This window comes from Peromyscus eremicus, chromosome 5 (assembly GCF_949786415.1).
Source record: "Peromyscus eremicus chromosome 5, PerEre_H2_v1, whole genome shotgun sequence".
In the NCBI taxonomy this organism is placed as follows: Eukaryota; Metazoa; Chordata; class Mammalia; order Rodentia; family Cricetidae; genus Peromyscus; species Peromyscus eremicus.
In genome coordinates this window covers 84,732,737-84,759,441 of record NC_081420.1, presented here as the reverse complement: position 1 = coordinate 84,759,441, position 26,705 = coordinate 84,732,737, and the positions used below count along the sequence as shown (strand labels likewise).

The following is a 26,705-nucleotide window of genomic DNA, read 5'->3' as shown; positions in this document are numbered from 1 at the left end:
AGGTACAAATAAGGAAGGCCAGGCTGGCTTTTACAGTATTAATACACAGTCCTAATATTGTCAGAGGGTTATACATCATGCATTTTGTCAGCTACTCATAGTTCCTGGGAGTGTAAAGTATGACACAAAGTCCATTTCTGTTTGGTGTGTATGCATGTGCATGAGTATGCATTTACAGTTCAGAGGTCAACCTCAGCTGTCTTCCTCAATCACTCTCTATTTTTTATAAGTTCTTTTTTTATTTACATATTTTATGTATATGGGTGTTTTACCTGCATGTATACCACAAGAGGACATCAGATCTCATGAATTACAGTTATAGATGGTTGGGAGCCACCATGTAGGTGCTGGGAATTAACTCAGGACCTCTGGGAAAGCAGCCAGTGCTTTTAACTTCTGAGCCACTACTCTACCTTTTGAGATAAGGTCTCAACTGAATCTGGAACTCACTGATTTAGGATTAAACTAGCCCACTGGCATGTGTGCTCCAGGGGTCTGCCTGTATGCCCAATACCAGGATTACTCCATGGCTTCCCCCGACTCCCAGGCAGGGTTTCTCTGTGTAGACCAGGCTGTCCTCAAACTCAGAGATCTGCCTGCCTCTGCCTCCCGAGTGCTGGGATCAAAGGTGTGCACCATGGCCTAGCCCATGCCTGGCTTTTTAACATGACAAATCCAAACTCATGACTTCTTGCTTGTACAGCAAGCACTCTGCCAAAGGAGTCATCCCCAGGCCCACGGTCGGTTTCTAAGCACTGTTCCCCTCTAAAATGAATCAGGGATGACTGGGTGCCAAGGCAGAGAAGCCAAGAGGAGCCTGAGAACCCTGCAGTGAAGGGGAAGCTGGGAAGTAGGATGTGCTGAGACCAAAGAGAGCAGGTTGAAGGGGTTCAGAAGCCAAAAAGAAGCATCTCAAATAGGAAATACTTTAGTACTTAACTCATAAACTTGATTCTGATTCCACTACTATGTGTAGCCTGAGACTCTTTATTCACCCATGTCTCCCCGTCCCCCCGGAACACCAGGGACACCATCCCCACCCGTTCCTGACTTCCTCCTGAGGTGGGCCACTGGATAATCCCATAGGGTCTAGCCCACAGTTCATCAGCCCTACCCAGGACATCAAAGCAAAGCTTGAGAAACTCTCCAACAATCAATTTATTTACTTACGACAGCATTTTGAGGAACCCAACCCAGCACCCCCAAATCTACTAGTGTTCCACAAATCCTGCACCCTCCAGGACCCAGGGAGCTCACAGGCTGTCCCTGAGCCTGCAGCTACTCTCCACACCCGTCATGTAGGTTGATTTCAGGGAGCCTGAGGGGCCCACAGGTAGTTAGTATCTGGTTCCCACACCCAGGGCCAACAATTCCAGCCCCCACCCCCAACATCAACTTGTAACGTGGAACACTGAGGGGCCCCAAAGTGCAGAACAGAAAAGACCAAACACAGCGAGTCCAGGTAAAGTCTCCAAGTCTGTGTGTAAGCCTGTAGGCAGTATGCACTGCTCAGCCTGTGAAGAGGGCTGGACAAACACACCCCATCTGCTGTGTGCTTTCGACTTTGGCAAAAGAACAAAATCACCACGAGTTTCAAGAACATGAGTAAACTTCAGGAGACAGGAAATAAAACAGCAGCCTGTGCACACAGCCTTCAGGCCACCCCCATCGGCCTCATCACCTGCTTCCGGCCACCTTCCCCACTGCTAAAGGATGTAAAGAGCTGACCACAGCCAAAGGAGACTGTCCAGGTCCCCTCTGCTAGCCACCCTGGCTTTCCCTTGGAGAAGGCAGAAAGGCAGCAGCCTGTATCTAAAATGACAGAGGAGTCAGGGGACTCACATTCAAGAGTGAGCAGCGCTACAGAGGCCTGGAAGGCCCAGTGCCATCAGGCAGACCGCTCAGCCCGAAGTCCTTTCTTCCAGAGGAGCTGCTGAGGAAGGGTGAGACTCTCTGGGGAGGGAAGACCTGCTCAAGAGTGGATACCAGTTCTGTTCCTGTGGGCTGGGGAAGGGAGCTGAGGGACAGGAGGCCCGGGCAGACTCAGCCAGCTGGCAGTGGTAGCCAAGAACTCAGCCCCGGGAAGACGAAGAAGAGTTACCATCTGTAAAGGTCCCCAGTCAATGTTGGTGGCACTGGCCATCTCTGGTACACAAAAGTCCACAGGAACCCACTCAGGGCTGTCACACAATAGGACTTCCTGTCTGCAGAGGTGGGGGGAGAGGGCCCCAAGAGCTGCCTGGCAAAGGAGCGGCTCTGACCCTTACGGCCACAGCATGTAGCAGGTGAGCAGTCACTGGAATCAGAAGGCCCCGAAGCACTGGGCGGAAGTCCACACATCTGCTGGCCAACCCTGTCAACTCCACGCAGCCAGAGGACAAAACAGAGCTTGCCATCTTCCAGCTGTGGCCCACAGTCACAAAAGTCACCCATACATTTGTGCAAACTCAACACCAGGACAGAGGCCCACTGTTCAACCTAAGGCTCAGTTCTAAGGCGCCCAGCCTGACAGGTTGGAAAAGAGCCAAGGCAACTATGAAGGGTTGGAGAAAGTTGAGCGCAGAGTGGGGCAGAAGCCTCCAGGACATCACAGCACAAGGAGGCAGCACCTGCCAAGGGCATGCTAATTCCTCAGGGCAGCCAACCTGGAAACCAACAAAAAGGATTCTGGTAAGAAAGGCAAAGGACAGAGGTATTTAAAATACTGTGTACAAGTGCTAGACGTGAACCCTGAAGTGAGGACCCACTTAGACTCAGGTTTTCAAAGTTGTCCTGGGATAATGTGTGGAAAGATGACAGAAATAGCCACATAGTGTGACATTCTTAGGAAGGGCACAGAACTCCCTTCTGCAGTGAGCTGTGTGTAGACGAATGTGTGGTCTCACATCTGGCACCAACTACTAGTTACAGAGGACTGACTGCAGCATCTTGATGTAAGGGGAACTGTCCAGGCAGACACAGGGCTCTCCCCTCTGCCTTCCCAACAGTCCTTCAAATGTGATGGGTCTTTGCACGTGTTGGGTTCCAGCCAACAAAATCCTTAGGGTCCCGAACCTGCCCCTAGACAGGACACTAGAGCAAGTGTTACGACATTCCCTCACGTAGGCCGTACCTCCGAGACAGCTGGTCCTCCTGGCTGCGCACAGAGCTTTCGCCCACAGCAGAGGCACCCTCTGGAAGCTGGCTGAGTTGGTCTAAGACCTCCAGGCCATTTTCCTCAGCAATCTGTACAATCAGGCTGTCTACCTGCTCCTGAGGTGTGGTCAGTGTGGTGGCAGAGCTCACAGAATCCTCCATTACCTGAGGAGAGGGTCATTCTGAGCAATACGGCCACGGAGCCCATGGCACCATAAAGCACACTACAGTTGTTTTGTTTGTTGTGGACATGTGTGGTGTACACATGCATATATGCATGTGCTCATGTGAAGGCCAAAGGCTAACATCAAGTGTCTTCTCGATCCTGCGTTCTACAAAGCCTCCCACTAAACCTAGTGTTCACCGTTTCAGCCAGGTTGCCTGGTCAGCAAAGCCCTGGGATTCATCTGTCTTTGGCCCCAGCACTAAGACTCGCACGCACCCAGCTCTTATGTGGATGCTAAGAACCCAAACTCAGGCCCTCAGGCTTGCACAAGGAGCACCCTGCCCACTGAGCCATCTCCTAACCCCACTGTGTTCTTGCTCTCTCTCCACACTGCTTTCTCTTCGCAGGGTTCTCTCTAGGAAGCTTTGCCTGGCCCCCTTGGCACTTCCTGCCCCATATCCAGCCAGTTCCACCTCTGGGTCCACTTGGTTCAGGGACCCTTCTGTGCCTCTGTGTGCTTGTCTATCATGCGGGCTTCCCCAGAAAGGGCCGGTGTCCCATCCCCTTCCTTCTCCAGGTCCTGTCCAGCTCAGTCCAGCCACCCTGACCCTGTCCAGCCATACTACAATGGCCACCTACCGATGTGTGCACGTCCAGGTTCTGCACCTGCTGCTCAAACCTGTCCATCACTGCAGACACTTTCTGAAGGTCCATGGCACTCAGTGCCTTGTCCAGTGCTTTGGTCACCTGCGCCATATTCTTGGTCACCTGGGATAGAAGAGGATTAGGGACAAGAACAGAGATAAAGATAGTCAAGGGCTGCAAACGAGGGACAGGTTATCAGAATTTTCTGATGGGACCCAGAGTCTCAGCACACAGTTATTGAATGCAGTTGATGACACAGTGTTCTATGGGTCTCCCAACTTTGAAGGGAATCTCTGACGTGGAACCAAGAGGTCCATGTAACTTCCAGTCTATTGTGGGATGATGCTATGGGATCCAGGCTTTCCTAAGGCCGTCCTGTGTCCAGTACTCCTTGATGCCCAGGTTCTTTGCTGGTCTAGCTTCCTTCTACTCAGTTTACCCTACACCATATGCGGGCCCCACGGCCCCACGGCCCCACGGGCTAGCACTTACCCCCTTCATGGTCACAGCCGTTTGCACCTTGGAGGCCACTGCATCCACACGGGAGGCCATCCGGAGCCAGTTAACGCCCTCATTCTTCTTGCGGATGGCATTCTCAGCATATACACGGGCACACTCCACATTTTTCTGCTGAAGGGCCTAAGAATCATAGGGAAATGTTCATGGAGGAACACTTGTAAGCAAGCCTGCGTATCTCTCCAGGGTATGGTTTACCATTGGGGAGGGTCGGAGGTTTTCAGTTTTCCCCAGGTATAATCCTCAGAAATGCATGAGCTTTGTAAAACGCAGTGTGTCATTACCAAGAACGATAGCCTTGGAGCTACTCTGCCTTGAAGCAACACTAAAGAGCTGCACAAGATTTAGCCGAAGGTCTGCTCTTATACCAGTCATGCTACTTCACCTTCTGCTCTGTCTATCTTTAGGCAGAGGACCTTTTCCTGCCCAAACCCCAGTGAGCTCCACCTCTGCCCAACCCTATGGAGCCCACCCCCAACATCAAGGCCTCTCCCAGATCCTGACACTCCAGGCAGCAGTCCAACAGGAAAGAAAGTCAGTTGAAAATGACGACACTGGAGCTGGGACAGCCAGAAGGCCGCAGCCTGCAGACTGAGGCTGTTGGAGGAAGAAGGAGGAGTGATGGCCATGCACCTGTTCTGCTCTGGACATCGCTGTGGGCGGGGAGGGAAGGAGGGCTATTACCCTTCCCTCATGCTTGCCTGTCTCAGGTGTGAAAGCAAATGCACCAATACTCTGCAATCAGTGAGGGCTAAATCACAGCATAGGAAGTGTCTTGCACAGAAGAAGACATTAAAGCAACACAGAGGGAACAAAGCTGGGTGTGGTGGTTCCCACCTGTAGTCCTACCAACCGTAAAGCTGCAGTAGGAGCAGCTCAAGTCTGAGGTTAGCCTGGGCCACAGTGCTCAATCTCAAAAATAACATAAATGAAGTAAAATAAAATAAAGGGCACGGGGGGAAAGAACCCAAACCAGAGAACTTACACACCTTCTTTACTTTGGCCTGCTCGGCTTTGGAGTCCTTCTCTGCCTTCTTGGCCAGTTTCTCTAGCTGCTTCGCTGTGAACTGAACAGAAACCATTAACAGCCTGAGATGCACAGGTGGAGGCCGGCCTCTAGGCCCTGTGCCCTGAACCTCCTGCCTCTGTATCTCCTTCACCAACCCTGTGAATAAGGCACAAAGCCTCAAATATAAGTCCTGATGACTCCTGTGGGGCTGTGAGAAGGTGCAACAGCATCAGGAGAGAAACACTCCCCCTCCCCTAGTTCTGCGGCCCTGTGTGCAAGGAGGTGGTTACAACAGGCTTCCTACAACGTCCATCATCTCTACTAACATCTCAGCCCACATCCTCTTCTAGAGTGGAAGGCCATCAAGGCAACCCTCACCAACTCTGTTCCTGCTTCTCAAAGGCTGAACTCACAGAAAAGCCACAGGAGAACCTCTTCCAGGCTACTCAAGTAGTGGATCTGCAGGGCTGCTAGTGGGAATCCTGCATACACAGCTTCCTCACTTCTTTGCCACCAAGAGAAAATGATGTCAGCATATTCACGACCCCTCTGGCAACGTAATTCAGGGCTGGAGACCAGATCCTGGCCACTAGTAAATAAGGCTCAAACACTGGCCCAATTCAGGGCATCATCCCATATGCCGTTACCCAATAGCCTCAGAGTGACACAAACTATGTTCAGCAGCTTGTAACCTCACTCCTGCCCAGACCCTTGGAGCCAGAGAGAAAGAAACAAGATAAAGTTAACCCTGATTGTCATTTGTAAGGCATTTAAAGTGGCAGAAATACGCCATAGATTATGAGGTAGGTACAAACATCGCCCTGGGAGGCACATTCAGCTGCCCATACAATTCTCCAAGTGTGTTTAAATTCCAGCCTGTGGTTTTAAATGCTTACGAAAACATCAAGCCACGTGCATACCACTCCAGTTGTGTTTCTTAAAGATAATACACTTAGTCGTCATGGACAAGTCTGAGTGATCTATTTGGACAAACCAAAGGACGATCCTGTCTTTGGTCAGCAGTCTGAGCCCTGCGTGGCAGTCATTCAGTGATAATTTGCCCATGACTTGGGGTGTCTGGGTTCCAAGCGCCGCTGTAATTCTTGTCCTTATTCACTAGTTGCCAGGACAGGACTAGGGAATGGTGGTTTTGTACAAACCTTCAACTGGAACAGGGTATCTGCAAAGACAGAAAGAAACAGCTTAAGAACTTTTTAAAAACGTAACAAGTAGCGCATCCACTAAGCAAGAGGACTCAGTGAGGTACTTGAAGATGCTAGGAGCTGGCCCACAGGAGACAGACATGGATGGGGCTTGCCTGGGGCATTTGGGAGGCCCAACAGTGGAGTCAGAAGACAGACTAGTTAGAACAAGAGCTCCAACCAACAAAGACCCTCACCACAAGAACGGCACCAGTCAACCTCAAAGGGTTACTTTAAAGATAGATAAGGTAATGCATGCAGCTCTTGGCCACGGTCAGGATGGAGATGGTGGCTTACAATTCACTCAACTTTACAAAAGACACATGGCATTCTTTGCTTTTAGTACTAAACTTAATCTTTAGTACTTAACAGCTTTTTTTTTTTTCAAATGTCTTTATTGGCTCTTTTTTTAAAAAAAACTTTATTTTATGTGCATTGGGGTGAAGGTGTCAGATCCCCTGGAAATGGAGTTACAGACAGCTGCGAGCTTCCAGGTCCTCTGGAAGAGCAGCCAGTGCTCTTAATGGCTGAGCCCTCTCTCCAGGCCCCCAACGGTTGGTTTTGCATATCCTTTCCTTTATCTTGCCAGAGGCCAGTAGATAAAATGGGTAAGGTGGTCAGCCTTAGGTCAAAGAGGTTACTACCCCACGACAGATGCCATTTCTAAGCCACAGCATCAGGCCCAGCGCACTGTCCCTAACTGAACTAAGCCAAGGAAGGAATCCGAATGCATTTTTAAAAATCAACTGCTAACCAAACCTGCTATTCATTCACAAACTTGAGAGAGGTAAACCCAATTTCTTGTTTATTTATTTATTTTCGATGTTTTGAGACAGGATTTCGCCTCAAACTCCCTAGGTAGCCAAGGATGGGAACACTTTGACCTCCTGATCCTCCTGTCTCTAGCGCCTAAGAGCCGGCACTGCAGTGGTGAGCCACCACACCAGGTCAGTGGCTCCGTGTCGACATCACAGAGTGCTGTGATATTTGATTCCTGAAAAGGCTCACCCTACCAGTCCAGACGGAGGCACTGATGGTCTGCAAATGCAAAACAAGGCCCAGCAGAGACCTGCTGGGGTACAGTGAACTCTGTGTGCCTAACCATCTACCACCACTCAGTGCAGGCCCTAGCTATGGCCAGAGCTGCCACAGCTGACTGGTACAAAAGTCACCTGACACAGTGACAGGAGGAGTGTCACCCAGGTGTGGTGCAGCCATCTCATTAGCGTTAGGACACTGGCCAAATCCCTCCCATCTCAGCCTGTATTTTTATCTAGACTCCAGTGGGACTGGACTCTGAAAAACAAAAAGCGGGAGAAACCTGATGTGAGCTACAAAAAGTTCCCTCTCAAGAGCAGAATGAATTGTGATGCAAAAATTCTTTATTGTTGAAACACTGGAGCACTACATCTTCTGTCTAAGGAACCCAAGTATAGAATTCTTATGTATTTCCGCCATGACAATGACATCGCTTTCTACATTTTGGAAAACAGTTTTTTAAAACTCCATTATAAGCCCGGGCAGTGGTGGCACACGCCTCTAATCCCAGCACTCGGGAGGCAGAACCAGGTGGATCTCTTTGAGTTCGAGGCCAGCCTGGTCTACAGCTCGAGATCCAGGACAGGCACCAAAGCTACACATAGAAATCCTGTCTCAAAAAAACCAACCAAACAAACAAACAAAAACCTCCATTACAGCGGTGTACAACTTCAATCCCAGCACTGGGAAGGCAGAAATAGGCAAATCTCTTGAGTTCAAGGCCAGCCTGTCTACACAGTAAGTTCCAGGCCAGCCAAGGCTACATAGGAAAACCTTCTCACACAAACAAAAACTTACACATCAGCCCATAAAACCTGCAATGTCCACTCATTGAGTCTTTGGGAGTCTCAGAACACTGGTAGGTGGGAGTGAGTCATATTTCTGGGGGTGGTTCCCTCCCAACCTGTTATAAGGGTCGGGGCAGAATAGGACATGAAGCTCCTGTATCATGGAGCTACTAGGAAGGAACCCACAGCCTACTACTTGGTACTTGAAGTCCTTCGTATATGAATTATTCCTATTTCTCTGGGTACTATTCAGGGGTCAAAATATGAAACTACCACCTTTTCTGGTGCCTTCTGACAATATTCCAGGGTCCCCAAGGCAGGAACAAAACAAATGGGGAGGGTGGCTAGAAGGGACTAGATCTGAGGTCATTTGTACAAAATTCAGGGATTCGGTCCTGGGTTTGGGGTCCAGGCCTGGGGAGATCTGGGTAAGGAACAAGACCCAGGGGTAGCTACTGGCTGGGGTCAGCAGTCAAGAACCCGGAGGTAGTTCCTGTTGGGACTGTGGGATCGAAACCCAGGAGAGGGTTTCAGCTCTGCTGTAAAGGTTCAGAAACCGGGATCGGTTCTGGTCAGTATGTGGGGTGTAGACCCGAGGGCCGGTCCTAGTCGGTGTCTGGACCTGAGGCCAGAGGTGGGTCCTAGTCGGGATATAGAGTCAAGACAAGTGGGTTCCAGGCCCAGGGGCGGGGTCTGGGGCTGAGGCCGGGGACGTTCCGGTTGGGTTATGGGGCTGAGGCCAGGGTGTCCGCAGAATCCCGCTCCGAACCCAAAGTAGGTGCCGGCCCCTTACCGTCCATGGCCAGTCGGGTAGTGCACCCCTCGGGGCCGCGAAGGGGACGAGATCTTACGGACCAGCTGTGCCCAGGAGGACTTCCGGGGTCGCTAATGTTTCCGGTCGCGCGGCCTGCTCTCGCGAGAAGATGGCGCCGGGCCTTGGGTGGGGCTTCGGCACGTCTCGCGCGGCACGCGGTTGCCATGGTAATGAGCGCCCAAAGCGGAGTGTTGGTTTTGTGAGTCGCTAGGGTTACTTGGCCCCAAGGCCGCCGGCTGGGGCGGCGGGGTCACCTATGGGCCTGTCCAAAAGCAAACCCAGAGAGAAGAAAGGTAAAGGGCGCCGCCTGGTGGCGAGGCCCGCCCTCCGAGCAGGCATCCTTGGGGTGTAGGTCTAACTGATTATCCGTGTGTTTCAGTCGAGGAGCAAAAGAAGAACTCTACCAGTTTTGTTACAAAGTCTAAGGAGAAAGTAATGGAGAAGGAGTCCAGGCATTCTGAGAAGGAAGCCTTGAATCATCCTGCCGACAGCCTGCTGTTCGGGTTAGGGACAGCCAAGCACTCAAGGCCTTCCTCTTCCTCTGAAGGTAGGAGACCCGAGGAGACCTGTCACGTCAAGGCATCTGGGATGGGGCCCATTTCTAAGACTCTAATGATACAGGAGGTAAATGTGCAAGATTCTTGGTGCAGTAAGGTAAACAAGAGCACAACTAAGCTTGATCATTTGAGTCCATTCTAGGCTATAACAGGGATTTCAAGGGCATCCTGTATATACGGAGACTGTTTCAGAAGGAAAAAAAAAAATTAAGAAGAAACTTATTGAATGATCCATACAGTGTCCCCCAGGAGGGTTGGGTGACCTGGTTCCACTGTGATTCTTTGAGCGTGTTACAGCTTGGAGCAGGACGTTGGGTGATTGTCCAGGCTGGAGTGTGACTCCTGAGGAGGGCTTGGTCTTCCTCAGCCTGGCACGAAGGTGGGAGGGCTTCCGAGGAAGGAAGGATCATGGGTGGGACAAAAGTGTTTCTTTTCGTACAAACTCAAGCATAGCATTTGGCAGATCCAGAAAGTGAGTCTGCTGCCAATTCCACTTTTCCTTGAGGCAAACAGTTTGGCGTATTTACTCATTTTATAGCAGCCCAATGTGGCCACACCTTCATTGTAGAATTGGTGGAGATGAGACCACAAAACCAGGACAAAGCCTAAATACAGAGTCTTCCATCATTATATCACCTAGATTGTTGGAGACAGAACTGTTAAGTGTTTAAGACAAGGACGGTATTAGGAGCTGTATGCATTGGAAAAGGTCTTTTTGCTTCCAGAATGGAGGCCAGTATGAAAAACAGAACCCTAGGGGGACTTACCCCAAGCTCATTGCTGTAATCTGCTGGGAGCCAGAGAAGCAGGGGCAGTAGACATTCAGAAAGCCTGGAGGTAGACAGTGTAGAACCTGCTCTCTGATGAGATGCAGGGGAAAGATGGGGCTGGGCAATGGGTCAGATGAGAGAGGACTGCCCTGGCACAGGCAGAAGCAGTGCTCCATGAATCAGACACAGGCACCATGAGACCTTCAGATGCTTTGCAGCACGAGGCAGTTTGAAATCCAGGCGCTAGGATTGAAAGAAGTCTGGCCTTGAGACCTAGGAACCCTTCATTTGAGGGTAGAAGGCTACAGCAATGGCTGCAGGCCTGAGACAGGGTTCAAGTGATGCCTGTCCCTCAGGGTGCTTTTAGCTAATTACAGAAAAGCCAACTAAACAAGAATTTTTTCACCAAATGGTTTGATGTCTGACCAAAGAAGGGTCAGAGATGGCATCCACCATGTTCACTCAACAGCATGTCATTGGCATCAAGAACTGTTCATGACTCACTGTGGCATCCTCAGTGTCAGAGATGTCTTCCTTCACAGTGCCACGGTATCTGGAAGGTTGCAGGTATCATAGGCACACGAGATTACACTGACTCTTAAGAGAGATTTGGGACCTTGCTTTGCTGTTGGCAAGGAAATCTTTCTGAAGTAGGCTTCATCTGCCCAGCCTCTCTAAGATGGGTTCAGCTCTACAAATTATGAAGTGCCGGAGGAGTGTTATGATATTAGAATAGACAAGACCTTTGCCAGCAAGGAACTACCCATTTGAAAGCCACCAGTGAGACCTGTCACACAGCATCACTTCTGGAGGAAAAGCAGGTGGACATGAAGAGAAAAGCCGGTGAGGACGGGTCAAGGAAAGATGATGGAGCAAGCTCAGCAGTAACAGAAGATGATGGAGCAAGCTCAGCAGTAACAGAAGATGATGGAGCAAGCTCAGCAGTAACAGAAGATGATGGAGCAAGCACAGCAGTAACAAGGAAGAAGACACTCGCACATGTGACCCTGAAGGGACCCTCAGAACATGATGTCAGATGTCCATATACATTCTGACTCCCTTTCTATGAAATGCCTTGAACTCATCACAGCCTTTTTGCTTCAGCTCCCCAAGTAAGGGAATTACTGGCATGAGCTGTAATGTCCATTTGGAAATGACTGTAAAACTGTGAACAGGTTGGGCATGGGGTTGTAGTGCCAGCAACTCAGGAGACTGAGGCAGGAGGACTGTGAAGCCCAACTTGGACATATAGTGAAACTCTGTGTTTTCAAAAAGGGGGAAGACTAAGGATCTAGCTCAGTTGGTAGAGTGTCTACCATGCACAAAGCACGAAGGCCTGGCTTCCTTCACTAGCACTACATAAAAGCAGGTAAGGTAGCATATGCATATAATCTTAACACTTGAGGCAGGATCTGTTCAAGGGGATCTGTCAGAACATGGAGTGTTCCAAGTCCAGCCTGGGCTGTGTGATACTTTGTCTCAAAATAAAATTGGGGCTGGAGAGTTAGCTCAGCAGTTAAGAACACTTGCTGCTCTTGCAAAGGACTCGGGTTCAGTTCCTAACACCCATTTGTAACTCTAATTCCAAGGGAACCAATGCCTTCTTCTGACTTCTGTGAGCATTAGCCATGTTCATGGTACGCATATGTACATGAAGGCAAAACACAAAACAAAGCAAAACTGACCCATGATGCCCATCTGTGAGGCTCTGAGATGGACCATAGTTAGGCATCCTGGTGTCCAGACTTTTGAGGTGGTTCTAGGGTCTGGCCTTTGAGGCTTCACAGCCTGTTGCTGCCAGCAGCACTTACAGGCCAGATAAGTCCTCCAAGGACACAGCCCACTGCACCAACTTCTGAGGCCCCAAGTGGGAACTGTCTAGGTAAGCCTGCCCTGAGTTCCTGACCCGCAACAGTGAGAAAGCAGTTTTTTGAGCTGCTGCGTTTGGAGTTAGTTGTTATACAGCCGTAATAGTCAGACAAGGGGCAAAGAGTGGAGTCAAGAAGAAGCTTGGCTCTCAGTTATAGAGCACTCCTATAATCCCAGGACTCAGAAAGCCAAGGCAGGAGGGTCATGCATTCCAAGGAGCTTGTTCTACATACTAAGACCCTGTGAAAAGAAAAAACAGAAAGGCATCGTGGCAGCTGGTAGATGGGGTGTGTTGTGCTATACATATTGTATCTGTATGTTTAAGGTATTTTTACATTGAAAATTCCACAAATACACACAAGGAGATTAGCACAACACAAATTTACAACCAGCCTATTATAGAATGTTGGAAGTTCTATGCCCTCAAATGACACAATGTCTTCAACAAATAAAGACGTAAAAGGAGCTGGAGAGATGGCTCAGTGGTTAAGAGCTTGTACTGCTCTTCTAGAAGATCTGAGTTCAGTTCTAAGCACCCATGTTGAGTGGCTCACAACTGCCTTTAATTTCAGTTCCAAGAGATCAGAGCTCTTTTCTGGCCTCTGTGGGTACTGCATTCATGCGCAAATCCATAATCTGATATACAGATGCACTTTAAAATTTAAAAAGGAGGGGATTGTTATAAGTAGCTCATGAACCAAAGGCAATTTGTAGATCTGAGCTGGATCATCTTAAGAGTCAGTTTGGATATTAATAATAATAATAATTGATTCTGGACTGGAGTATAGCTTAGTGGCAGAGCAGTTGCCTAGCATGCTGAAGGCCTGGGTCCCATCTCCAGCACCATTAAAAAACAAACCCAAACTATGATGAGTAAAAAGTGGCAACCCCCAAAGTTTCACATTCTGTATGACTCTTTTAGGAATACTCTCCAAGTGACAAAATTATAGAGATGGAGAACAGACTTGGTTACCAGGTGATAGGGGTAAAAGAACAAGAACAGGTGTGACCCGAAGGGGCACCAGGAAGGGCTCTCTGTGGTGGGAGAGTCCTATGTCCTATTCAGAAGGAGCTGCTACATGTGCATAGATGGACATATGTCTGTACACTCCCTGGACCGATGTCAATTTCTGGTGTTGATACTGTACTAATTTAAGATGCTACCACTGGAGAATCTGGGCAAAGGGAACATGGGACCACTTCTTGCTGTTTTTGCAACTGTCTAAATTATGAGTATTTTAAAAAATAAAAAATTAAAAATATAAAAGTTACAATTTTAATTATTACAGTCCAGTATAAGAAAAGAATACCAATTGTAGAAAATAGGGAGAATAATGGAGTGTGTGTGAGGGGGTAAGTATCCAAGAACACTGACACGAAACACCAGCAGAAAAGAGCAGTGTTATGTAACTTACACAGGAGAACTGACACTTCAAAGGTGATGTGAGTGTGACCTCTTGCTACATACAGATGACTTTCACAAGAGTAAGTGTGAATATAAAATGTGGGGCTTGGGAGAAGCTGAGAGATGGCTCAGCGCTTAAGAGCACTAGCTGCTCTTCCAGAGAACCAGAGCTCAATTCCTAGCATCTACATGGCAGCCCACAACTGTCTGTAACTCCAGTTCCAGGGGATCCACGGCCCTTTTCTGGCTTCTGCAGGCACTGCACCCAGGCAAAATAACAATACACATAAAATGTTAAAAAAGTTTAAGTGGTGGTTGTGTAGGGCTTAGTAGTGCACCTTTAATCCCAGCACTCAGAAGGCAAGAGGCAGGTGGATCATTGTGAGTTTGAGGCCAGATTGGTGTAAATAGTGAGTTCCAGGCCAGCTACATAATGAGAATTTGTGTAGAAAAACAACCTAAAAAAAAGTAGAAGCTGGGTGTGTGGCTGAGTTGGTAGCTTGCTTGTCCTGGGGTCTTCACCAGTACTGCACAATATTCCTGGTACTGCACGCTTGTAACCCCAGCACTTGGGCGTTAGAAGCAGGAAGAGCATAAGTTCAACTAATTGAATTGTATTCCTCTAAGCCTTGAATGAAAGGAAAGCATCATAAGTGGTAGTGAAGAACATGTCACATTCTGAAAACATCCACTCACGATAAGCATGGCAGTGCAACACCTGTAACCTCAGCAATGAGAAAGCAGACGCAGGAGCAATCTCTTTGAATTCCAGGTCAGCTGTGGCTATAGAGACCCTGTCTCAAAACAAAACAAAACGCACACACACAAACACACACATATGCCACAAAAAATCTCTCCAAACACTAAATATTGTAAACACTGTAAAACTCAACAAACAGTGAGAAATCATTTGCAGCCAGGTTTAGTGGCTCCTGCCTGTAATCCCAACAGTCAAGAGGTTGACACAGACAGACTTCAGTTTGACATCAATCCAGGCCACATAATGAGACTGCCTCAAAAAAAAAAAAAAAAAAAAAAAAAAGGTTAAAAGGCAGTGGTGGTGTATACCTTCAATCCCAGCCCTGGGGAGGCAGGGACAGGTAGATCTCTGAGTTTGAGGCCAGCCTGATCTACAGAGTGAGTGAATTCCAGGACAGCCAGGACTACACAGAGAAACCCTATCTTGGAAAAAAAAGCAATATATATGAGAGGCCGGAGTAACATCTCAAATATCGGATCAGGTACGATCAGGTACTCTGGGCACTGTAGAAGTACCTATCTGTCTTCTTTTCCTTTTTTGTTTGTTTGTTTGTTTGTATATTTTTCAAGACAGGGCTTCTAAATAGACCAGGCTGGCTTCAAACTCAGAGATCCACCTGCCTCTGCCTCCCAAGTGTTGGGATCTAAGGTGTGCACCACCTTGACAGGCTAGAAGTACCCACCTTTCTTGAAGTCGGTCTGACAGTGTGGTTCAACCTTCAAATCCCTGTCCTCCATTGAACAACCCTGTGTGATCTCTCCTTGAGTAGGGTGGAGCTTGCCCAAAGGAAGAAGTGCCGTTGCTGTGGCTAAGTTTTTAGTTGACCTTAACTTAATCAGAATGGAGATTATCTGGGCATCCACAGCCTAACCCCAGAAGCCTTTAGAAGTCACAGAGGTAGCGAAGGTAGGTAGAGTGCTTGGTGCTAATCCTGACCACCTGAATTCAATCCCTGGGCCCCACAAGGTGAAGGAAGAGAAACAACAACTAGAAGTTGTCCTCTGACCTCTACACCTGCAGCATGGCATGGGTGCTCCCCCATACACACATGTGCACATAAAATAAAAATACAATTTAGCATGTTTCTAAAAAGTCACAGGCAAGCTGGGTGTTGATAGTGCACACCTGTGATTCCAGCATTCTAGATGCTAAAGCAGGAAGATCCTCACGAGTTTGAAGCCAGATAAAGATACATACCAGAAGCCTATTTCAAAACAGCCCCCACCATCACAGGCAGAGGTTGTGGGCCTCTGGAAGCTCCAGCAACCCCTGATCATAGCTATCGGGTAAAGAGGACTATGGGGGTCCAGCCCTTCGAGAGTCCTCTCCCAAGGTCCAGGAAGAATCTACAATCAGCTGATAATTTAATCTTTGACAATAAGAAATGAATCTACACACACGAAACTCTTTAGTCCATTCACTTTATTCTTCTGAGTCAATTCTCTCTACACAGCTTCTATTCTGCTCTCATGCCTAGCTCCTTTCTTGCCTGATTTCTCTCTACATTAATCTGCTGTCCCCTCTAAGTTCTATCTTAATTCCTTCATCTTAGCTCGGCCTCATCTAGGTTCTCATCCATCTAGTTCTTTCCCATATCAGCTCCTCTCCCATCTCCTTCTTTCTCATCTCCTTCTTTCTCATCTTGTTCCTCCCCATCTGGCCCTTCCTCATCTTCCATCTCGTTCCTCTAATACTCTCTTCTAGCCCTTCAATCTAGTTCTTCCCCATCTCAGTTTGTTCCTCTCCAGTTCTTCCCCATCTAGTTCTTCCATTCTCTTTTCTCTTCTCTGTCTTGTCCCTCTCTGAAAATAAAACTGCCTTTTATCCCCTTGGCCCTTATCTCTTTAAGCTCTCTCTGCTCCCACAGTTTCTGGCAGGGCACAGGGGAGGGGGGGAGTGTGCTCAGTCGCTAGGCAACTTCCGTCACAGCTAGATGTACCTGTAAGTTGGAACCCTTTAGTTCTGAGTTAATTGTTAAGGGTGGATCTAAAACTAGAGATAAGACTTTGGAAAGGGAGAGAGTTAAGCTTAATTAGCACATCTGCCAGGCCTTCTCAAACAGTCTGTATGCTTAAGTCTGTTCTTAGAGAATCTGTGAGGTATCTCAGGTAAGATACTTTTATCCATCTGGATATGGTCATGGCAGGATGCCGCCAATGATGATAATGACAGAAAGGCCTGAAATTATGGATCCTGGCTTCATTACTGCACAGAAGGTTATCTAAATAGTCCTTTAGTAGAGGGGAAATGGTACCCAATAAATGATGGAAAAGCTACAACAGCACACGAGAAATTTATAGTAGGAAATAGCTAATAATCGAAAGCCAATATCACCTTGAGCCTCAGCTTGACCTCTGGAAGGCCCTTGGCTTCTTCCAGGTATTAGCTTGTCATAATCAGCTGAAATCCCACTTCATATATTTTTGCAGCTTGCAGCAATCGGGGGAAATGGGACTTCAGTATTTGAGCCACAAAGAAACTCTGACCCTAATCCAATCTGTACATGAGAATGTAGACTCAGGCCCTGAGCAGAATCTTAGCCAAGCTGTGCCTGAATTCCTGGGGCACAAAGACAAAGTATGGGCATGGATAAAAGTCACCAACTTTTGTTATGCAGTAACAAAATAGTTCAGGATGGCACTGTGGTTCAAAATAAAATGCTTGCCTAACATTAATAAGGCATTGCCCAGCACCAGAGAGAGAGGAGGAGAGAGAGAGAGACAGAGAGAGAGAGACAGAGAGACAGAGAGAGAGAGAGAGAGAGAGGAGAGAGGAGAGAGAGGAGAGAAAGGACATACAAGCATGGTGGTGCATAGTAAGAATCTGTCTCAAAAAAATTAAATAAGTGGTGCAGGCACTGTATAGCAAGAATCTTAATTCAGGTGCTATGTCTATATTCCCAGCATTCGGGGGCAGAGACAAGAGAATCTTGAGTTCTAGACAGCCTGGGCTACATGGTTAGATAGATAAATAATCCTAGTGGTTAGGATGTAGCTCAATGGTAGGATACTCGCCTAGCACATGTCGGCCCTGGGTTCCAAACCTAACATGGCAAAAACAAAACAAAAAAGAAAATAAATGAAACACAACCACCACACAGAGAAAAATAAGAACCCTAAAAATGATGCATGATGCCCTGACCCCTTCTTCCCCTCTCTCTCTGACAGGGTCTCATTATGTAGCTTTAGCACATAATGAAATATGGGGGATTTGCTTGCCTCTGTATCCTGAGTGCTGAGATTAAAGATGTGTGTTCCATCACATCCAGCACGTGTTTCTAAATCAGCACTTCTCATTCTGTGGGTTTTGATCCCTTTGAGGGGTCAAATGACTCTTTCATAGAGGTTGAATATCAGCTCTCCTGCATATCAGATATTTACATTATGATTCATAACAGTAGCAAAATTACAGTTAGGAAGTAGCAGCAAAAGTAATTGTATGGTTGGGGGAGGGGTCCCCACAGCATGAGGAACTGTATTAAAGGGTCGCAGGATTAGGACGGTTGAGAACCACTGTTCTAAATGAGCTGGCAAGATAACTCAGCAGGTTAAGGCACTGACTGCCAAGCCTGGGGACCTGAATGATACCCAAGGCATCCACATGGTAGAAGGAAAGAACCAGCTGTCACAAACTGTCCTCTGCTGTCCACACCTGTACACACACACACACACACACACACACACACACACACACACACACACACGGTTAAAAAAAACTTAAAAAGAAACTAGGGGCTGGAGAGACGGTTCAGTGGTTAAGAGCACACTGGCTGCTCTTCCAGATAGATGATCTCAGTTTGAATCTCCTACATGGTGGAACCGACACGGTGGCTCACAGTGGTCTGTAACTCCAGTCCCTGTGGCTCCGATGCCCTCTTCTCACCTCCACAGGCACCAGGCACACACGTGATACATGGACATGCATACAAGCAAAGCAGTCCTGTGCATAAAACTAAAAAACTGTTGAAAAATGAAAGAGCCGAGAATGGTAACTCATAGCCATAATCCTATCACTGGAGAGGCTAAGGCAGGAAAATTGTGGGTTCTAGGCCAGCCCTGGCTACAGAGTGAGACCATCTCAAGAAAGAAAAATGTCACAAAACAAACTAAAAGCATTAAATTAAGATGGGTAAAATGATTTATAAGTTAACAACAGAGAACTATTTGTTTTTAGCTTGTAGTCTTTCTGAAACAGTATCAGAGCCTAATGTATCCTAGGCTAGCCTCAAACTTCCTATAAAAAGCTGGGCAGTGGTGGTGCACTTTTAATCACAGCACTCAGGAGGCAGAGGCAGGTGGATCTCTGAGTTTGAGGTCAGCCTGTATACAGGGCAAGTTCTAGGACAGCCAAGGCTACACAGAGAAAACCCTGTCTCATAAATAAAATAAAACAAAAACCAAGAAACCTTCAGATAATACAACCAAAGATGACCTTGAACTTCTGCCGTTCCTGTCTACACTTTCTTAGCTACCTCACACAGCTCTATTTATAGTCTTCTGAATGGAACATAAATTGATATGTTTTTTGGTGCTAGAGATTGAACCTAGGACCTTAATCATGGTAAGCAATACAGTCTACCATGGAGCTACATCCCAGCTCCAATATGATGCTTTTTGCTTGAGGAAGGGTCTCTTAGGTAACTTAGGCTGGCTTTGGAATTAAAAATGCTGAGATTTCAGGCATGTGTGTGCTACCATGTCCCTTCTTCCAGTTAATTTGATAACACTTGCCACAATTTGAAAACATACAATTTGATCCAGAGGTTCTACTTCTAATAATCTGTCCAGTAAAGTTGTGATGGTTAATACTGTCAACTTGACAGAATCTAGACTAGCGATTCTCAACCTGTGTGTCACAACCCCTTTGGGGGGGGGTGTCACGTATAAGATATCATGCATACCAGATTGCTGTGGAATAACCTGCTTGTACACTGTAAAAATTCGTCACTCTAATTGGTTTAATAAAATGCTAATTGGCCAGTAGCCAGGCAGGAAATATAGGTGGAGCAACCAAACTAAGAATGTTGGGAAGAGGAAGAGTGGAATCAGGAGTTACCAGTCAGATACAGAGGAAGCAAGATGAGAATATTGTACTGAGAAAAGGTACCATGTGGCAAAGTATAAATAGAAATGTGGGTTAATTTAAGTGTAAGAGGTAGCTAGTAATAAGCCTGAGCTATTGGCTGAGCATTTATAATTAATATAAGTCTCTGAGTGATTATTTGGAAGCGGCTGTGGAATGAGGTAGGACAGAGAAAAAAAACTGTTTACATATGGTGCCCAGCGTGGGGCAAGATTTCCACATAAAACCTGAGAAAGCTTAACAAAAAGGTTCTAAACATACAAAAATGAGTAAAACACAGCTTCTTGCCTTTTCTCGAGTGGGCTCTGTTTGCTGGTGGTGAACAGAGGCATGGCTCCTTTAAGAGACAGCTTCCTGGCTCAGTGTTAGCTGCAAAAATGGGTGGCTCTTTTGAGAGGCCCTACTGCCAAACACTTAAAAGGTGTTTATAAGCAGCTGGTGGCACACTACTCAGTGGTGGTATGGACCTGGAAACCTCCCAGAGCTGATGGTAAACATGCTTCTACCACAAGACTAGACTCTCAGGGAACCAAGTGGGAGGAATCAGCACCAGCATGCCATGATCTAAGTTACACAACAGTTTTGTTTTGTTTTGGTTTGTTTTGTTTTTTGTACATGCAGACAGAAAATGTTACAGATGCACAATAAGGATATATTCCAATGAAAAATTCCTCTAAATGGTACACAGTGTGTTTAAAAATATGAGTAGGCTTGAAATTGAAAAGAAAAAGGGTAGAGAAAGTCCTTAAAAAGAAATAGAGTAATAAAAATAATAAACCACATAAAAATGGAAAATATACAGGAAGTCTGGATACTGTATGTTATTGTGTTGTCTTTAATTATTTTGCCAGCTAATGAATAAATGATAACTGCTGAGAGACATTTGATTATGAAAGCTGCTAAATATATGTTATGAAAGCTGCTATATATTTTAAAAATATCAGCCGGGTGGTGGTGGCGCATGCCTTTAATCCCAGCACTTGGGAGGCAGAGCCAGGCGGATCTTTGTGAGTTTGAGGCCAGCCTGGTCTACAGAGTGAGATCCAGGAAAGGCACAAAGCTACACAGAGAAACCCTGTCTCGAAAAACCAAACAAAAAATCTTGACTTCAAAATTTAAGTCAAAAGATATGTTACTTTGGAAAAGAGGTTCTGCTTTTATTTGCACAAGAAATGAGAGGCTCTGGATTCATTCTGGGTTAAGAAACATCAGGTTTGATCAAGGAAGACCCCCTGAAAAATCTCCAATGGAAATGGATGGCCCAGATGATTCAGTGTCTCAGAGAACCTCTGTTACAATCTCTTCAGAATCCTTCATCCAGAACAGCTTCAAGGCTGCTGGCTGAGATGATCCAGCCTCACAGAATACTCCAGTCAGGATTGAGCATAATCCTAAATTTTCTCAGGGTCCCCCAAAGATTACCAGTGCTGCCTATCAGCAAGAAGTGGTCTAGAGAACTACGCTTACATTCCCAAAAAATGGGTTATGGATGTTTATTATCATTAAAGGGAGGTTTGTTACAAATTGTTATTGGTCATAGTCAATCTCTTTCTAAAAAAGAAAGGAGGATATGATATAGAAATGATGGGAAAAATGATAGATTATTGAATCTACTTTAATCGAAAAACACCTGTTAATCTCAAAATATTTTACATTGTTATGAATTTTGGTTTATTGATACAAATTTAAAGTAAATTTTGTTGTACTGTATGTATATTTCTACTCTTATTTAGGGTATTAAGTTTATGCAGCTTATTTTAAAATGTAATATATAATTAAGAAATACAAATTAATAGTCATCTATAATAGCCAACTTAGAGTCTTGTTAGTTAGGTTTTCTAGGTATACAGAGATATATTTCAGATAGGTACTCTTCAAACACTTCAAAGATCTACAGAATATGGCATTTAAAATGTCTTAATAACAGGCTTTTTATGACAGTGAGACATGTCTGCACCTAGAAGATCTACTCCAGAGAAGATGATGGGCATCGAAGAAACTCCATATGGAGTTTTGGGTTTTTTAATGACAAAAACTAGCCATGTGGACAAAGAAACTGCCCTTGCCTCAGCTGCTGACAGTTAGTACACTGTCTAATCTGGACAAACAGAACATAAAGAAAAGTGACTGCTGAACCTTTACAAGACAGGGTAGGACAGTCCTTCAAATTTTCCTGCTTCAAAAAAAGGTCTGTCAGAACATGCTAGGCCTGTAGGCTAGAGTTTGATGCTTCAACAATGCAGAGGAACTTTGGGTGACTGTCCAGCCAGCTTGAGGTCCCTGTCATTAGGTAAGATTTCACCCTTCTGGGGTCTTTGATGAAGTTGAAGACTAAATAGTTATAATTATAGTTTCCTTAGTTATAATAGAAAGTAAATTAGATACAAAACTTTGGACTCACCAAGATAAGAGAGAGAATTATTTTCTCTAATTTTGCCAAATAAAAATGGAATAGATTATGTTACTGTAATTCTTACTTAATAACTGTTTTTGTTGTATATAATTTTACTATGTTAAAGTTAAAACCTTCCTTTTTAATTAGACAAAAAGGGGGAATGCTGTGGAACAATCCTCTTGTACACTGTAAAGATTTGTTGCTTAAATTGGTTTAATTAAATGCTGATTGGCCAGTGGTCAGGCAGGAAGTATAGACAGGGCAACTAGAGTAAGAATTCTGGGAAGAGAAAGGGCAGAGTCAGGAGTCGCCAGCCAGATGTAGAGGAAGCAAGATGAGAATGTTATACTGAGAAAAGGTACCAAGTCATGTGGCTAAACAAAGATAAGAATTGTGGGTTAATTTAATGGTAAGAGCTAGTTAGTAGTAAGCCTGAGCTACCAGCCAAGCATTTATTATTAATATAAGCCTCTGAGTGATTATTTGGAAGTGGCTGTGGGACAGGGCAGGACAGAGAAACTCCATTTACACCAGATATTTACATTAAGGTTCATAACAGTATCAGAATTAAAGTTATGAAATAGCAAAGAAATAATTTCATGTTTTGGCGTCACACAAGAGAAACTGTATTAAAGGGTCACAGCATTAGGAAAGTTGTGAACCACTGCTCTAGAGTCACCTAGGAGACAAACCTCTGGACATGTCTGTGAGAAGGTTTCTAGATAGGGTTAACTAAATAAGACTCACTATGCATGTAGGTGGAAGCACTGAATGCAGCCTCATGCTCCTGTGGCCATACCTGCCAGACATGGTGGACTGTATCCCTTCTTAAACCATGAGGCAAAATATACCCCTCCCTTAAGTTGTTGTCAGGCATTGGTCACAGCAAATGAGAAAGAAGTAACACACACACACACACACACACACACACACACACACACACACACGAGAGAGAGAGAGAGAGAGAGAGAGAGAGAGAGAGAGAGAGAGAGAGAGAGAGAGAGAGAAAATTAGAAATAAACTATTTACAACAAATGGAGTTGATCACACAAAGGATGGGAACCTCAGATAGACATAGGGCCCAGGGCTGTGTGTGTACAGCCTAGAAGGCAGGTAAAAGAACAGCCTCTGTTCCATGGATGGTATAGGAATGTGATATATCTGGAAGCACATGAATCAAGCATGTGCAGTATTTTATTTTTGTTTTATTTATTTCCTGTATTTTTTAATTGAAAATGTTTTTCTAATACAATATATTATGATTATGGTTTCCCCTCCCCTAACTCCTCCCAGATCCTCCCCACTTCTCTACCCACTCAAATCCATACCCTTATTTCTCTTCTGATTAGGATACAAACAGGCATCAAAAAAATAGATAACATAAAAACAACAAACTGTAATAGGGCAAAATAAACATAAGAAAAAGAGCCAAAGAAAAAGTTCAAGAAACATAAATAAACAGAGAGACACACATATATACACACACAGAAATCTCATAAAAACTGTAATATACACACAAAGAAATTGTAAGGTTTTTGTTGTTGCTGTTTTGTTTTTTGTTTATTTAAAAATGCCCTGACAAAGCATGATTAGACAAAGAACCTCCAGAAATGCCACTGGATTCATTTTGTGTTGGCCATCCTCTCTTGGGCATGGAACCTAGCCTTATGAGTATTTTGTCATATCCAGTGAGGCTCCATTGGAGAAAACTAGTTTCTCATTTATAAGCAGTTATCAGCTGGAGATAGCTTCTGGGTTAAGAATGTGGCTTTTGCCCACTTCCCCTTTCAGTGCTGGGACCCCTGTCAGGCTCAGACCTGTGTAGGCCCTGTGCATGCTGCCACATTCTCTGTGAATTCACCTGTTCATTGGTCTTGCTGTGTTTAGAAGGCCTTGTTTCCTTGGTCTTCTTTTTCTTCTCTGGCCCTTACACTCTTTTTACCTCCTCTTCCACAGAGTTCCCTGAGTCCTGAGGAGAGTGAATTGATGGAGACATTTAATTTAGGACTGAGTGTTCCAATGTCTCTCATTCTCTGCACATTGTGCAGCTGTAGGTCTCCATATTTATTCCCATCTACTATAGGAGGAAGCTTCTCTAATGATGACTGAGCAAGACGATGATCATTGAGCATGACAGAATGTTGTTAGGATCATTCCCCCCCCCCCATGTTCCTTTGGGAGAACAGCAATATTTGGCCCTACAATCTAGCCCCTAGATCCCTGGCCAATCTAGTCTCATGTTCTTGGCCACCTGAGCAGTGTCCGTGATGAGTTCCATCTCATGGATGGGCCTTAAATCCAATCAGATAGTGGTTGGTTGCTCCCTCAAGCTCTGTGCCACTGTTGCACCAGCTCATCTTGCATGCAGGTCACCATTGTTGATGGAAGAGTTTGTAGCTGGATTGGTGTTTGCCTTTCTCCTTCAGTGGTGTGCGGAGTACCATCCAGTACCACAGACGGGTTAATGGGGTGAAGGCTCCAGGTAGGCACAAGCTTGACTTCTCCGTGTTCAATGATATTGATTGATTGATACAGGGTATTACTATGCTTCCTGGGCTGGCATGGAACTCTATGTAGACCAGGGTGTCCCTGAACTCACAGAGATCCTCTTGCCTCTGCCTCCCAGGTGCTTGGATTAAAGGCCTATGCTACCACACCCAGCTATTTTTGTGTATATGATTTTGTGTGGTGGGAGTTGAGGGTTGAACCCAGGGCCTCATGTGTGCTATGCATGCATTGTACCCGTGAATATTTTGATCTCATTATGTATCCCTGGATGGCCTAGAACTCTCTCTGTAGAACCAAGATGGCCTTAAACTGACAGAGATCTGCCTGCCTCTGCCTCCTCCAGTTCTTGGAATAAAGGTGTGCACCACCATGCCTTGCTCAACATTTATTTATTTGTTTGTTCATTTATTTATTTATTTGGTTTTTTGAGACAGGGTTTCTCTGTGTAACAGCCCTGACTATCCTGGAACTTGCTCTGTAGCCCAGGCTGACCCCAAACTCATAGAGATCCTGCCTCTGCCTCCTGGGATTGCTGGGATTAAAGGCCGCACCTCTACCTCCTGGCCCGTTTGTGTATTTACCATAGGATAACATATGTATCCTATGGCTTTTGGGGGTTTATATACTTCCTGTAACCTCAGCAAGTATATGAAAATGTTGACAGTATCAGGAATGCCTCTTTCTAGAACATTCTGACCCATAGTTCTGAACAGAAAGGTTTTACAAGTTGGAATTCTTTGGAGACCTGAGCCCTCTAACTTCAGAGGTAGATCACTTTCTTCTAGCTGATCAGGCAGCTTGATGGGGAGAGGGTGGCTGGCTCAGAGAGGAAATCTGGAGGTCCTGAAGGTCTGACTAGCGTGTGTGTTGGGAATAGCCAGGTCTGCAGTGGTGGACATCAGGCAGCAGCTCACACTGTGACTCAGGTGGGCATTTAAAATCCTCTCTGCTCATTTGCTCCTGGAGGTGTGTGGTGGAAGCACTTGGAACTTAGTAAATGGCATGCCCCCAGATCTGGGGAAAAAGCCAGTCTGAGAACTAACTATTGCCAGGTGGTGGTAGCACACGTCTTTAATCCCAGCACTCAGGAGGCAGAGGCAGGCAGATCTCTGTGAGTTCGAGGACAGCCTGGTCTACAGAGCTAGTTCTGGGACAGCTAGGGCTACACAGAGAAACCATGTCTCTAAAACAAACAAACAAACAAAACAAACAATCGAAAATTGGCAGTTCAAGAACAGAGGGACCTCAGAGTTGGTGGGATCCTAGCTTGTCTGTATTGAGGACTCAGAGGAATGTAGTGCCCTGTGCTTGTCAGACTGAAGCTGTCCTGCAGCTCATGAAATGTAGTCTCCTCTGTTTCTTCCTTGCATGAGTATACCTAGTACTCATAGCTGCCCCTGTGAGCTGCGAATATGTTTGAGTGCTGGAATCGAAACATCAGGCACAGTTTGTTTTGTTTTGTTTTTCCTGCTGGCCATGAATCTCTTTTCTTTGCTGGGATCTAAGACAGGCCTTGTCTTCAGCGTGGAAGAAGTTTCCACACACCCACTAAATGGATGGATGTTTTCTTCCCTCTAGACAAACCTGATACAAAACTAAAGTCGAGCAAGAAGAGAAATGTCATTCCGAAGATCATCATCACTCGAGCCTCAAATGAGACACTAATCAGCTATGGTATCCCTGACAGTGAAGATCAGAGAACCATTCAGGAACACGCTGATTGGGGCCCCTACTACCGACACAGGAGCCCCAGCACAATAGCAGCCTATAACGAACACCACACAGAATAAACGAGAGCTCCCGGTAGCTGTGACTGTTTACTGTGATCTGAGAGTCAGCTAGGCTGACAGAAGGGCCACCCTTCCCTGTGCTGGTGCTGAATGCCCTTCTCCAGTCTTTGAAGTTCTGTCTCAGTGACTATTTTAGTTTTCCCAAAGTCAGCGGCGGCTTGATGGGGAGAGGGTGGCTGGCTCAGAGAGGAAATCTGGAGGTCCTGAAGGTCTGACTAGCGTGTGTGTTGGGAATAGCCAGGTCTGCAGTGGTGGG

General features: G+C 46.0%; 2 protein-coding genes across 2 annotated transcripts; one reads left to right on the top strand and one right to left on the bottom strand.

Moving 5' to 3' along the window:
- Positions 1 to 2,432: 2,432 nt before the first annotated feature.
- On the bottom strand, positions 2,433 to 9,423 carry Chmp1a (charged multivesicular body protein 1A). Its single transcript, XM_059263858.1, has 7 exons — positions 9,293 to 9,423; positions 6,632 to 6,651; positions 5,452 to 5,529; positions 4,439 to 4,585; positions 3,941 to 4,069; positions 3,113 to 3,300; positions 2,433 to 2,645 (listed from the first exon to the last, which is right to left on the bottom strand). The coding sequence occupies exons 1-7, from the start codon at positions 9,297 to 9,299 to the stop codon at positions 2,624 to 2,626; spliced, it is 591 nt and encodes a 196-aa protein (XP_059119841.1). The 5' UTR covers positions 9,300 to 9,423; the 3' UTR covers positions 2,433 to 2,623.
- Positions 9,424 to 9,456: 33 nt separating this feature from the next.
- On the top strand, positions 9,457 to 26,465 carry Spata33 (spermatogenesis associated 33). Its single transcript, XM_059263860.1, has 3 exons — positions 9,457 to 9,606; positions 9,693 to 9,860; positions 26,238 to 26,465. The coding sequence occupies exons 1-3, from the start codon at positions 9,570 to 9,572 to the stop codon at positions 26,447 to 26,449; spliced, it is 417 nt and encodes a 138-aa protein (XP_059119843.1). The 5' UTR covers positions 9,457 to 9,569; the 3' UTR covers positions 26,450 to 26,465.
- Positions 26,466 to 26,705: the final 240 nt, after the last annotated feature.